General features: G+C 37.2%; 2 protein-coding genes across 5 annotated transcripts; one reads left to right on the top strand and one right to left on the bottom strand.

Moving 5' to 3' along the window:
- The first annotated feature begins 498 nt into the window (after window positions 1-498).
- LOC149053136 (uromodulin-like) lies at window positions 499-4,843 on the top strand. Its single transcript, XM_089195362.1, has 5 exons — window positions 499-568; window positions 1,265-1,530; window positions 2,432-2,549; window positions 3,004-3,126; window positions 3,810-4,843. Exons 1-5 carry the CDS (start codon window positions 499-501, stop codon window positions 4,175-4,177), a joined length of 945 nt encoding a protein of 314 aa, XP_089051488.1. The 3' UTR covers window positions 4,178-4,843.
- A 252-nt stretch (window positions 4,844-5,095) lies between these two features.
- Window positions 5,096-13,694, bottom strand: LOC149053135 (uncharacterized). Of its 4 annotated transcripts, XM_089195340.1 has the most exons (9): window positions 13,178-13,694; window positions 11,186-11,451; window positions 10,897-11,014; window positions 10,311-10,433; window positions 9,856-9,975; window positions 9,408-9,530; window positions 8,975-9,094; window positions 6,797-6,931; window positions 5,096-6,412 (listed from the first exon to the last, which is right to left on the bottom strand). In XM_089195340.1, exons 1-9 carry the CDS (start codon window positions 13,245-13,247, stop codon window positions 6,066-6,068), a joined length of 1,422 nt encoding a protein of 473 aa, XP_089051466.1. In that variant the 5' UTR covers window positions 13,248-13,694; the 3' UTR covers window positions 5,096-6,065. The 4 variants fall into 4 exon arrangements, with proteins under 4 accessions (XP_089051466.1, XP_089051470.1, XP_089051479.1 ...); XM_089195344.1 differs by lacking the exon at window positions 9,856-9,975 and having other exon boundaries at window positions 13,178-13,629; XM_089195347.1 differs by lacking the exon at window positions 6,797-6,931 and having other exon boundaries at window positions 5,405-6,412; window positions 13,178-13,631.
- Window positions 13,695-14,175: the final 481 nt, after the last annotated feature.

Genomic DNA, 14,175 nt, shown 5'->3' with positions numbered 1-14,175 from the left:
TTCTCCTGAGGGAGTATTTACACAATGCTATTTGAAAACACTGTATTTGACGATGTTAAAATTGAAATCCACGACAAATAAAACACTGTGAAACAAAAATTTCTTGCGCTTTATCTTTCAGTTAAAATTAATGTCTGTCCCACAAGTCTAACTTTTCTCATGTACCAAAGAGAATGACGAAAAACTTGTAGCGATGTTTTTGCTTACGAACGTAATTAAAACAGGAACTACGATTTAAATCAGTGTTGCGTTATGTTTATCCGTAATGTCCATAACTTAGTGAAAAGGGGAAATTTCATCAATGCTGTTATTGGTTCATCACAGGCAGCTGCTAAATTTGTAAACTAATAATCAAAACACCTTTGTCCCGTGATAGGGGTATCAGGAGCCTCACTCCTAATTTTGGCACTTCCGAGCGATAACCGTCTTGAAACTCAAACAATTTTCGTGGTATGTCTGAGCTATCAATATAGAAACTTCGTTGTCTTTCGGTAAACCATGGGGTTTAGCGTGTTATTTATGTTTTTAACTTGGACTGCAGTGTTAACTTATTTGACGTTTGGTATCGGTGAGTTGCAAACTGCGATGAATTTTTAATTTTCAAAGTCATCCTCCATGCGTGCAATTTCGAACGTATGTTTAGTTTTCTCGTTTCCCTGTTCCAGTCATAATTGTTCATAACTATCTGTCCAGAAGCCCTTGGTTTAACACTTACCTGTGGGACTTAATTTAGGCAACGATCCATAGTTCCAGCGTCCAACCAAAACGAAAAACCCGAATTCAATATCAATGTCTGGAGAATGATGACAAAATTTCTTGGGTGGAAATTAAAGGAGAAATGAACGAAAGGGTATTTTTATCGTATGCCATTTAGAAAATCAAGAAATTGGTCATGAAAGAAAGAAAGTAATAAGCTTATTCGGGAAAAATATTTCCTAATTGTGAATGCACTGGGTGGGGCATTGATTCCGAAGCTCTGAGGTTCAATATTCCACAAGGGAACTCAGAAGTCTTTCTTTGTCCTACGTTCGCGACTAGGTAAAAAGATGTCTTTAGTATATATTTTAACAGTGGACAGTGTTGAAGGCGGATCTAATATTCACCTCCGAGCAACTCGCGCGGGATTTGCGCCCGAAAATCGTTAGTTAAAATCATCTTTGCCATGCACTTTATCATCTGGCTTCGAGGCTCGGTAAATATCTACCATAAGCCACCTCCGCTTCGGTGAGGAGTTGTTAATTATTACTGAATTGTTTTATTTTAGAGAGAGATCGCACGATGTTTTTTCCAGATTACTTTTTCTTTGCTGAAAGACGTTTGGTAAATCATACGATTGCAACAAAATACGTCAAAAAATTTAATGACTGCGAGCTTTTGTGCTACTTGAACGACAGCTGTGTCAGTGCTAACTTCAAAAAGGATCCAGAGAATGATGGAATAGCTTATGCCTGTGAACTGAATAACGCCACTCATCTGGAGCACGAGGTGGACCTGATAACTGACATCGTTTTCAATTACCGTGGGTCTGAGGTGGGTTACAACTTAAAATTAGCGCAATAGTCGTCTCGGAATGAATATTAGGGACCTTAAGCAGTCAGGACGGCAACGCCAAGGAAGACGCAGTTTCGGTTCGCAGACAGCGCAAATTGTGGTGATTTCACGTCGTTGTTTTGCATAGGACGGTTAATAAAGGTACAAAAATTTAAAACGCTCGTGCTGAGCTATTGTTCTGCCAACTAAATATTTTTTTCCATGTCCGTCGCCGTTGTGGTTTGCTTAAGGTCCCTAATAGGGGGTGTAAGGAACCCCGGAGACAAAAGCAACAGGAACATCTCTACACAAAAAGGTTTTAATGATTTGAACAACGGCTGCGCACACGCGTTCAAAATCTTTGTAAATTTCTTTGTTTACTCTGCAAAACAACCACCTGAAATGACCAAACTTTGTGTTGAGCGGCGACGGGTAATTTTTTAAATTTCTCTTCATAATTTAACGGTGTGGACTATATTAAGTTTCTAGATAATTTTAAAAGTGAGAAACCAACTGAATGGCTTACGAGAATTGCAAGATTCATAGGTAAAATATAAGATCATTTTTTAACCGAAGTTGTCCACGGCGTCGCCTTTAACTCCTTAATTAGGAACCTTTAGCACTTACAATGGCTTCAATGCAATTTTCCGTCAGAATTACGCAAATAGCTGAATGTGTTTGTCATCTCTTACGGCGCCACACCTCAAAATGTACTAAGTTTTAAAACGCTCGTGCTAAGCTATTATTCTACTCATTAGATCTTTTGTTTTGCCACGTCCTCGTAACGGGGTTTGCTGAAGGTTCTTTTACAAACAAACCCTTTTTTTTCTTTGTTCCGTTCTTTCCCTTTCTCTCTGGTTAATTTTTGTTTACTTTTAAAAATCTTTCATTTCTGATTCAGAACGCCTGCAGCAAAAATCAACTCTGCCAAAATAACGCAGCTTGTCAGTCTGGTTTCACAATCAAAGGATATCGATGCTCGTGCCCTCCTGGATTCGAGGGAGAATATTGCGAAAAAGGTAAGTTTTAGATTTCTGCAAAAATGTCGCTCTGATATTCATGCTAGCACAATGCTACTACCCGTGGGTTGATTAACGGAGCGTTTGATTGTTAAACGTGTCTCGTTTAGTTTGACGTTTGCCTGTACTCCTTCGTGTTTTTGCAAGGGGGGAGGGGTCAGTTATAATCACTCTAAAAGTTTTATCTCAACGTCTCTTTAAGGAGAAAAATGAAGTGTCTAATTATATGCAGAGGATGCGAAAGTACGCTTGAACTTGCATCTAATTCATCTGAAAGGTCTAAATGGAGAAACAAAGGAAAATATTAACGTTACAAATACGAGGATCGAGAGAAGTGTATGGTATTTGCTGAAGCAGTATGCATTGTTGGTGGAAATCGTGAAACTGAAAAAAGGTTCCTCCGCACTCCCTTTTTTTTCTTTTTCACTATTTTTCTAATTTTATGTTTTTTTAGATATCGACGAATGCAAAACAAATTCTCACGATTGCAACGCAAATGCCTACTGCTCTAACACAGAGGGATCGTATCACTGCTTCTGCAAACCTGGATATATCAGAAATGGACGGAGTTGTGCAAGTAAATTCGATACTTCCTGAAGCATCTGGGTTCTCATAGGCAAGGCCTAGATACAGAAATCCTAAAAAAATGGCCCAAAAAAACTGTTCGGAAATCGTTTATGTTCTAAAAACCTCGTTTGACCCTGAAAACCTAACAAAATCCGGATTTTTGTATCAAGCCCTATCATAGGCAGCAACTTAAAGGGTATTTATCTTTTTATTTATCTACCTTTTCATTTATTTGTCTATGTCATCATTGATTATTTGGTTTTTTTTTCTGATTGCTTCTTTTGATATCGAGCCAGCTGCAATGCTGAAAGTCGTTTTCTTCTTTTAGATCAGAGTGTTTGTTTCTATTCAGTGTCGTAAAATCAAAACCAAAGCAATGACAATAGCCAATCAGAGCAAGGGAAGTATCATAAGGAACCGACGAGGACTCGAAGCGCGGAATCTGCCTGAAGCGCGGGAAACGCGAGTGACCAAGTTGTGTTTGGTTTTAGTGTGGAATCTGATTGGTCAAGAAAGTGGCGCGAACTTTCAGGACCAATCAAAGAGCGAAGTAAAGCAAGAACGAACTATTTATATACTTTTAAGACTATGTGTTCATGATGATGGTCCACCACTTCATAAAATTCTACAACGGTTTCCCCCTTTTTTTTTTTTTTTTTTTACAACGGTTTCCCTTTTGTTTTTCCTGTTCAGTTGATCCTTGTCAACTCCACACAGTTTTACATCATGAAGATCGAGACATAGAGGACGTTGGAGGCTATGAATGTGACAGCCAACTAAACGCTGGCTGGTATCGTTTCCTGAACAAGTCAGGAATACGAATGCCGACTACGTGTCCACCGACTGATAGGTGTGGTACAACATGGCCAGGTTGGTTAGAAGGAGTTCATCCAACGGTGGAAGACGGAATAGTAACAAGGACTGTCTACTTTCGAAAACGTGAAGAATGCAAAGAACTAGCTGTACACAACATTGACGTGAAGAACTGTTCTTCCTTCTTTGTTTACTTTTTGAGACCAACCAGTAAATGTACCTATCGTTACTGTTACTCCTCTAAGTAACCATTTCACCCCATAAGAGTGACTAGCGTGTAATTTCTCCTTACCATATCGCCCCTGAATCGAGCATTAGGGTCAGGAGAATGAAGCCAATGATCAACAACCAAAGAAGCTTTAATTTATACGGCAAAATCTACTTGTAAATACCAACTGTAACTAGTTGTTTACTGTTCTCTGTACATTTTTCCGACGGCATTAAACACTCGGGCTCTTAGTTTGAGCTGCACACCCACCCTCGTGTGTAAGTCATTATTTAAGATAGGAACGCCAGCTTCCTTGCGGATTTGTTGTGTAATGAATAGGCGATTACAATTTCGAGGTCGTTATAACCAGAGTGCGTAGCTGGCAGTTTTATTTGGGAGTACTTGAGAAAGTTGCTGGGCCGCGAAGGGAACGGAAAACAAAGATTCACGCTTTAGGAACGAAATAGCTCACAAGTTGATTGCGTGACAAGAATTAACTGCCAAATATGTGTAAAATATAGCCAAAAAAGATGCGCAATATCAACTTGAAGAAAGAATGAGAACGCTGGAAAAGGCCAAATCAAAATAAATTTTTAAAACCTCAATAACCTGGTAAACTAGTAGCCAAATATATGTAGCATATGGCTTCATTGCAGCCAAATCAACTTAAAGGCAAGAATTAAAATCGCTCAAGCGGAACGAAAAATATTTTCATATGTATGTTGAGAGCTCTATGTACTCAGGCTAAAAAATTCGGCCTTCGTTTCACCCTTAAGTAATTTGAGCAGGAGAAAGTACATGTAGCATGATATTGTGGACAGAGGCAAACCTCATACGGGAGGCTCGCAACTGTCATCCCCAATTTCCCCAATGGATCACCTGGGAAGACAATGAGTACAAAAGATAAAAAAAAGGAAGAAAAAAAAAAGAGAAGAAAGGAACATCCCAGAGTTCGTGATTTTCGATTACGTTTCATAACTTAAAATTTTGCAAATGCTAAAAAGAAGTAAACATTCCCTGTTTGTCTCATAATTACTTTATCTTTTTTCAACTGAGATTATCATAATTTTATTTTTTTAGAGAAATTATGGACCCATTGCGCATGGCCGGACAAATTTCAAGATGGGACAAAAGCACTATTTGCATAATCAACTTGGCGTACTCAGGCTTTTTGCAGGCAAAATAACAGACACCTTGCGCTTTTATCCAGTCTTAAAATTGCTCCCGAACATCCTTTTTATTCAGTCCTACAATGTACTTCAGATCCTTTATTTCGGAGATGATTTTATTATTTTATTTATTTATTTTGTCTATTTATTTGCCACAAAACCTTACAAGTAAAACCTAGAAAAGAATAACTGGAATAAGAATTATGTAATTTTTCCAAGAACCCCTAAAAGCTAAAAGCTTTTAATATTTTGATTCCTTGGTTCTTTTATGTTTTGTTGACTAGCGGTTACATTTACTTTGGCGTTCAGTTACTTCACGACGCTTATTTTGAAGTGGTTTATTTGAGATAAATGCATAGTATTAAGTAGAAGCTGTTCAATTTTTGTCAAAATGATCGCTTTAAAGTCGCCATGCCCTATTATTTACACAAGTCGAAAAGCTGAGCTAAATAACTCACGTCCTGTAAAATGTCACTGTTAGTCTACAATTTCACTAACTCAGATTTGTCCTCTTGTTTTTTTTTGTTTGTTTTGAATTTTTGTTTTTTGTTTGTTTGTCTGTTTGTTTTTCTGTTTTTGTCTAATATTTGTTATTTCGTTTTTGTTCCGTTTTGTTTTAACCTCTGTAATCAACCATGCTCTTGCATGTGATTATTACGAAGGCGATTATTTTTAGATGAAATTTAAAGCACTTTTGATCAATGATTATGATAAAAAAGATGACTACGCAAAATTCCTAGTGTACATGAAACTTCGCACTCAGTCTGAACCACAATAACGCCTTGGACATTTTGTAGCATGAAGTTTGTAAATATGGTAGGATCCACATTCTTTCTCGGAGATACTCACAATATCTTTGCATCCAGACTCTTTATTACTAAAGCAGACCTTCCTGGAAGGAGGAGCATCTTCTCTCATTAACCAGCCAGATTGTACTGTACCACAACTGAATGCTGGCACACGCGTTGTTGGCATTTTTGTTCCTGCAGCTCCCACAAAACGATACCATCCCTCTGGGAGTTTGTTATCACATAGATGTTTGTCTTCTTTGTAACTACTCTTTCTAGAGGCATCACTGAGGTTTTTGTAGTCATAACAAGGATCGACTACAAAGTTAAATGATGATTGTAAGAGGATTTTTGTCGTTATTACCAAAGGCTAAATAATTTTTTAACGCCTTCAAATCATAAAAGTTTAGCGACCGATCCTTATTATACAAGAAAAATAACTATTATGCAGTAAGTAAGAGTTCAAGTAGTACTTGTGTGGGAATGTTTCTATCGACGAAGATAAGAAGTCAATGTAGGAAATCAAATTTTGTTAACTATGGATATCATTATCTGAATTCATGTTTCTTCTTTCTTCAATAACGCATCAAAGGAGTTGCAGCTTTAGGCAAGCCAGAGGTGCAGCAATATGGTCGCTAATGGCTAACTGAGCAGTAATGACTTAGACCGAATCTAAGCTATAGCGGTAGATACCAAACGCACCTTCACAGTTAAAACCATCCCCAATGTATTTAGGATTACAAGAACAGTTGTATGAACCATGAGTATTAATGCAAGAGGCATTTGCATGACATTTGTTCAATTGATCAGCTCGAGCATTACTGCATTCGTCAATGTCTGAAAGAGATCATGCATAATCCGTAAAGATCAAATTACAGCGGATGTCACAAGATGATAGAGTTATCTAAAATTTGATACTCGTAATCTTTAACACCAATGTATATCAAAAGAGCAGAATTTTCCCTTAGAAAATTGGACGTCAACGACAACGTAAAGTAGCTTAAATCAGCCATTTATTCATCTGCAGCTGAGAAGTAACACGATGAAAATAATCCCCGGATTTCATTATGAAGCCAAGTTTCATCTGCAGGTGAAATAATTGCATTTTGATACTGATTGTAGAGATTCATTTTAAACTTCCCGATCTGCAGAAAAACATACTAAGTCACAGAGCAAAGTAGGATTTTTGATGCAAAATGCGTTGTTATACAGCTATACATTTTTTTTTCAACAGCGGCCCTATCATTAGTTTCTTTTGTTTCGCATAAAATCTAACGATTACATTTTTTGGGGCCAAAAGTTTCTTAACGGGCAACATTACAAAATTCTACGGCGCTAGAGAGTACAATGTCACGAAATTTTAACTATCGATCGCCGACTGGTGTAAAGGGGCTATATTCTCTCGTGCACGTGCAGTTAGAATTTCAAATAAACTAAGGATATGGCGAATGGCAATATAAGATTGAGAAAAAAAACCTCGACGTTATAAAATGTAATACTCCAAAAATAAATTTTACTCCGGTGTCCTAGCAGATTTGGACCCCCCCCCCCCCGGTCCAAATCCGCTAGCGAATATGAGCCCCTCGGTCCAAATCAGCTAGCGGATATGGACCCCCCCTCCGCGGATTTGGACCCCTCAACAGAACTGAGTGCAAACATCATTCTTAACATTCTCGCAGAAATAGATAATGCTTTACGTTTCAGTGCGTACTAAAATATGTTTTTATTTCAAAACATGCGTATCGCCAATGCATACGAGCTGGCAGCTGGAAATGACACGTCGGATGTTTCTTTTGACCGAGGGAAAATGCGCAAGCATTTAATTCAATGTTTGGAGAAAGGTCGTTTTTGAACCTTTTCCGCGATAGTCGAACACTGCTAGATTCAGTAAGAGACAATTTGTGACTTTTATTTTGTAATTGTTCAATGTCCGAGTGTTGGGACGACATGGTACAGTACGAATTTGTTATTTTAGATCCCTCAACAGCTAATAATCGTTAAAATTAGAAAATAAGATTGAGTTCGATGTAATAGTCTCCACTTTTGTTAAGACGTAGACATTAATATTGATTTGCATCTAAAAATAAGCTGAGAGTTCCAATAGCTCAGAATAGAAACATTTTTACTTATCATAGGCTTTACGAACGACTTGTATTAGGAGTAGTTACTTTGTTCTTGTTCAGAAATTGTTTAATGTAATTTAATCAGAAAATCAGACTGACTTATTTTTGTGACTAGACGCAATAGTCTCCACTATTGTTATGGTGTTTCGTATCAATGTTGTTTCGCATCAGAAGTAGCAAAGATTTATTGTTACAATTTCAATAGTTCGAATGCCGTAGTTTGTTCGCATCTAATTCTTGCGTATACTGTACGACTCGCTATATTAAATGCGGCAGAATTGGAACGAAATGGTTGTTTTTCTTCACCTTTATCGAGGAATGTTGCGTTGTGATTAAAAGGAGCATCGACAAAAAGCTTGCAAATAGAATTAGTTACCATATATGATACAAACGATGCTTAAAAGGTTGGTAGGAAGTCCAAATCTGCGAAGGGGGGTCCATATCCGCCCGCGGATTTGGACCGGGGGGGGGGGTCCAAATCCTCTGTGACACTGGGGTTCTTTAATTCCTTCATGCCTTCGTCTATTATTATTGCAACCTCCATTTAAAGGCAGAAAGAAACAAATAGTACCGAAATTATTCAGTTACAAAATAGAAACATAACCTGAGAGGACCGTAAAATCATTGTAGGGAGTGCAAAACGATCATCAAGGATCTCATTTTCTAACAGTGCAGAATGCTGCGGCGTAAAAGTTGGACTTTTCCTAACAGTTCTGGTAAGAGTTTTCTTATACTAAAGGAAAGCTATCAAATTCACCTGTGCAATTTTGTCCATTTCCAGTATATCCAGGCTGACATTCACATACATGTGATCCAATGGTGTTCGTACATTTTGCTTTCTCGTGACAGGAATGCTTTCCTTTACACTCGTCAAAATCTAGGTAATCACAGACAGGAAAAGGATCTCACAATTATGTAAAAATTTGCTGTGCATCAGCCATTACCTTGTTGAAGATTGCAAGCCATGGCTGCTGTCAACCCTGGATTGCGAGAACGAGATTCTCTCAAATGAATAAAGCAAGTTATCTTTGTGAAAAGCTTGCACTGCAAAAGTTTTAGTTGGGTAACCGCCTCCCCCTTCGTTAAAAAAAAAAATTAAATCTTGGCTTTCCACGGTATCGTACAAAACGTACAGAACTCATTGTAATTGTCAAAAAGATTCTGAAAACTTTTGAGATTATTGAATGTACCTGTACAACTGCGTCCATCTCCAATATATCCAGGTTTGCATGAGCAAACGTGTGATCCGTCTGTGTTATTGCAAGTCGCGTTTACGTGGCATTTGCCAGGGTATGTTATGCATTCGTCAATATCTTTCAAAATAAAAGAAAAAAAAGAGAAAAGAATGAAAAATGGGATTTGGTTTTTATTCAAGAGTCATATAAGTACATGTATGAAAAAAGTAGGATACTCGTTTGCAATTTTCTAGTTTCATGTGATTCTCGGGCTGGACCCGTATGTCAAACCGCTATTTTGGAAATTTTTTCACGAAGGTACAGCAAATACCAGCTAAAGCATACGCTATTAACTGCTCTTATTATGCCACGGTTACACAAAACACGACATACAAACAACGAAAGAGAGAACGAACGAAAAGAAATCATCCATGACCGCATTTCCTTGTTATTCCGAATTCACCTGTGCAGTTTTTTCCATTTCCAGTATATCCAGGCCGACAATCGCATACATGTGATCCAATGGTGTTGCGGCAGTTTGCATTCTCGTGACAAGAGTGATTTCCTTTACACTCGTTAACGTCTATGAAATCAGAGATAAAAAAATGAGATTTCAAAATTATCCAAAAAATGCCTTTCATACGCCATTACCGTGTTAGAGAGTGCAAGCCATGGCTGTTTTCAACTTTTTGCTAAATTGCGAGAACGCGAGATTGTCGTACATGAAGAAAAAAGTTATCTATGTAAAAAAGCTATCACATGATAACTTTTAGTCGGGTAACTACTCCACCTATTTTGAAGAATTAAAACATGTCTTGCCACGTTACCAAAATAAACATCAACAAACAACCAAACTGACAAAATCTCATTGCACTATGCAACGAGAATCTGAAGGCTTTTGAGACTATTAACGGTTACCTGTACAATTCCGCCCATCTCCGATAAATCCAGGTTTGCATGTGCACACGTATGATCCGTTTGTGTTATTACACGTAGCCTCCTTGTGGCATTTACCAGGGGTTACTTCGCATTCATCAGTATCTGTCGTGAGATTAGAAAGAAACAGAGAAAAAAAAGGAATAAAATATCAACTTAAGTCATTTTCGGTTTCTATAAGAGAGTCATATGAACTAAGCAATTCACAAAAACCTTAATTTATTTGAAGCTTCTTGTTCTTAGTGGTTCTCAGGTGGGACCTTTCAATTAAGGTATTACTTCTGAGCTATCCTTGCTGTTACTATATTAAACATACGACATGCATATGAACTGCTCTCATTTTGCCATGGAAAGGCGTCGAACGAAAATATACAGACGATTGAGCGAAGAAAACAATGCACACAATAAAATATAATAAGAAATTTTCTTTTGGAAAGATTCAACACAATATACAATGAGACAAATTCACGCCACTTTCAGCAACTAAAGGACAGTTGTCATACCAGCATTGAAAATCAGAAAAAAATCTCCCATATACATCATTTCAAGTGTTGACTAAGACTTATACCCGTTTCACAACTTTCTCCCTCGAATCCAGGAGGACACAAGCATCGATATCCCTTGAGTGTAAATCCAGACTGGCAAGTTGCGTTATTTTGGCAGTGGGAACTCTTGTCACAAGCGCTCTGAAGGAGAAAGGGAAAATAAAATGAAATTACGAAAAAAAGATGGAGGGATTGACTGACAGAAGAAACTAAATACCGGAAGATCGAACACACGGAAATTTTCAAAATCATTAATTATTGTTTTTATATTATTCTAAGGCGATAATTTCGAAAAATCGATTTGTAACTCACCTTCGAGCCACGATAGTAAAAATTGGCATCAGTTGTCAAGTCACTGTCATATTTCAGATGCGTTGCGTTATTTAGCTCACAGATGTGACCTGGTTGATTATTGTCAGGATCCTTTTTGAAGTTAAGACTGACACAGCTGTCGCTCAGGTAGCACAAAAGCTCACAGTCATCCAAGTTCTTGACGCGTTTCTCTTCAATGGCGTGGTTCACCAAACGTCTTCCAGCAAAGAAGTAGTAGTCTGGAAACAGCATTGCGCGCTCTCGCTCTGCAGTAATCAAATTAAAATGTTATTACAAGACATACTTTTCCGTCGCGAAAAAGATAAATTTCGAGTACAGAGATCTGAGAACTGATCTCCTAGCAAAAGTTCTCGGATCTCAGCAAACTACGGAGGCAAATACGTCAAGAACTTACGTCAAACAAAACATTTGATGAGAAGAACGATAATTCGTAAACGTGTCTAAAAAATTTTAAATTACTTCGCCGTTTTCTACAATTAAACAGTAACATAAAACTACCTTAATTTGAAAGTTTGAGTGCTTCTGAGGAACGGAACCTTGACGGCAAATTTTTCGTGTTTCACATGAATTTGGCAATTCAAGAAGCTCTTAGATTTTAGCTGAGTGTATCATATCGATAGAAAAGTCGAGCCTAATGAATAATTCTGTGAAATTCTTCCCACAAAGAGAGTTAATCGGTTTAGCAATTTTTGATGTCGTTGTCATCAGTGCAATGAACTTAATTTGAATTCTCTCGTAGAGAGCCTTTAATATCTCCAAAACTTTGACCAGGGATAGTTTTCAAGGGCTTTCCTTTTTCTTTTTCTTTTTTCTTCTCTTAAACAAACAGGTGCTTGACTATTGAGTGTTTATTTAAAGAATGTATAACTGAAGAGGTCCCTTGTGGCTCCTTGCTTCAAGCGATTATCGTGAACAGAGGAAATTCATGCAGATTGAAGCCGAAAAAATGAACAGATTTATATCAGTTTTTGAAAGTTTTCTAAACACAAAAATCTAAGAAAGAAATTTTTAATTTAGCACTTTTGCTAGCCAACGTAGGTTGTTGGAATTGCTTAGCTTTGGTAAATATAATCATCTCTTTGTTTCCGTCATTTGTTTCTTAAAACACAACTCATTTATCTGTTTATCGTTTTCATTCATTAATTTGCTTTCCTCATCTCGAGTAAAGTCCACCCAAATCATTTTTCCGTTGTTAAAAAATATTGATCACAGTGACAGAGTTTTAAAAACGCTGAATATTGTATATTTGAATAAATTTCAGTCTAGTGTATCCTTGCAGCGAGATTAATTTTTAAAGAACAAAAAATTTGAAAATTGCACGAGTCTTCTGTGCAAAGGTTTTGTCAAGGATCTTCTCAATCAAGCTATTTGTTCTTTGGCAAGTTTTAAAACCTCAACTTAAAAAAGTAATACTTAAAGTATTTTGGGTCAAAGGTTCCTTCTTAATTCCACAAAATGGTTCAAAACTTATGAGACTGGCTACCCTATTTTCATAAACAAATTTTTAAAACCAGAAAACGTCGTCTATTTCAAATGCCAGCATTATTTTTCTGTAAAAATAACTACGCTTAAGTTGGCTATGAGTGGCCAATTTTTCTTCCATGCAAATTATTGAATTCCCGTCTGCTAAACAACAACAAAATGTTAGTGATATAATTAATTACCCTTCCATGTAAATATGAGCTGAGCGTTAGGATTGAAATGGTTTTATGGCCCATCATAATAACACCCCTTTTTAAAATACCACTCAATGTTTACAAAACAAGTTTACAAGACTGAGGTTCCTTCCTTTCGAGGTCATGGTCGTTGAGTTCATGCAGGTTTTTAGCCTTGTCATAACGACAGGTGATAAGCTCAGTGTATCAACTGTTGTGAATCAGCTAAATAGAAATAAAGAGCGATGGGAAATAGGATAACACAGGCTGAAGTATGAATATAGGGATAGAAAATGATAGGCATTTTGCAACTCACCTTTACCAAACGTCAAGTAAGTCATCAATGCAGTCCAGACTGCGAATACAAGAAACGTTGAAAATTCCATGCTTCCTCAAGACAACGGAGCTCAATATTGTTGCTTTCAGCACGCCACAAAATTCGAGTCGACCACCTGCATCAGTTCAATAATGGATTGAGTAATAGAAAGCGACCTTTTTGCATTGAAAATGGGATATTAACAAGATTAACAGCTGTCAGTCCAGACCCATTGAAGTTATTGAAGCAAATGAAATACGTGGGCCTGCAAGTAAACACGTTTTCGATGTCTTCCGTTGTGTCAGTTAGAAAGACTTTTCTGGAACATTTACTTCGATTGCTTCATAATTACAGTCAAGGGAGTGCGTCTTAAGACAATAACATATTATAAACATATTCTTAAGAACGTTAAGTGAAGATACTCCGATAACTCAGTCATAAAAAGCCAAGTTCTCCCGTTGTTCAAGAAGAAAGACAAATAGATGCCAGAAGCTGTTCATGTCTCTCTGTGAGGCACAAAATGACTTCATTAATAATTCATCTCTTATATTTTCTAGCTTGCTTAATTTTTTGGTGGAAGTTGCTCGAATTTTCAAATTACACTTAAAAATGTTTAAGTTCTCATTAAGTGTGATGTGCCACTAAAAATAGCACAGAAATTTCGAACTTCGAGTTAATTAAAGAAAAATTGTGTGATCCACATTTCTAGTCTGCAAGTCTTTATTGTTTAAATTGCAATAGTGTTCATCTAGATGCACAGATGATTAAATTTCTGAAATTGAATACTCTCTGACAATCTTAAGTTCTTAAGCACGGACGAAATTTTTTCAAAGTCGTTACATTTTTGTTTTGCATCTGAGGAGAAGAACTGTATATAAATTCAAGAAACTGTTCCAATAAAGAATTGTGAAAATGTTTCGAAGACAGCTTTCGGGACATGGGGTTTTTTCCCAGCTAAGAGGCTCGCCTTTCTCAGGTAACTCATTTAGCGTCGCTCT

This window comes from Pocillopora damicornis, chromosome 1 (genome assembly GCF_964200805.1).
Source record: "Pocillopora damicornis chromosome 1, jaPocDami1.2, whole genome shotgun sequence".
Lineage (NCBI taxonomy): Eukaryota > Metazoa > Cnidaria > Anthozoa > Scleractinia > Pocilloporidae > Pocillopora > Pocillopora damicornis.
Note: the sequence above shows the minus strand (reverse complement) of the source record. Positions and strands in the feature narration are given on the sequence as shown.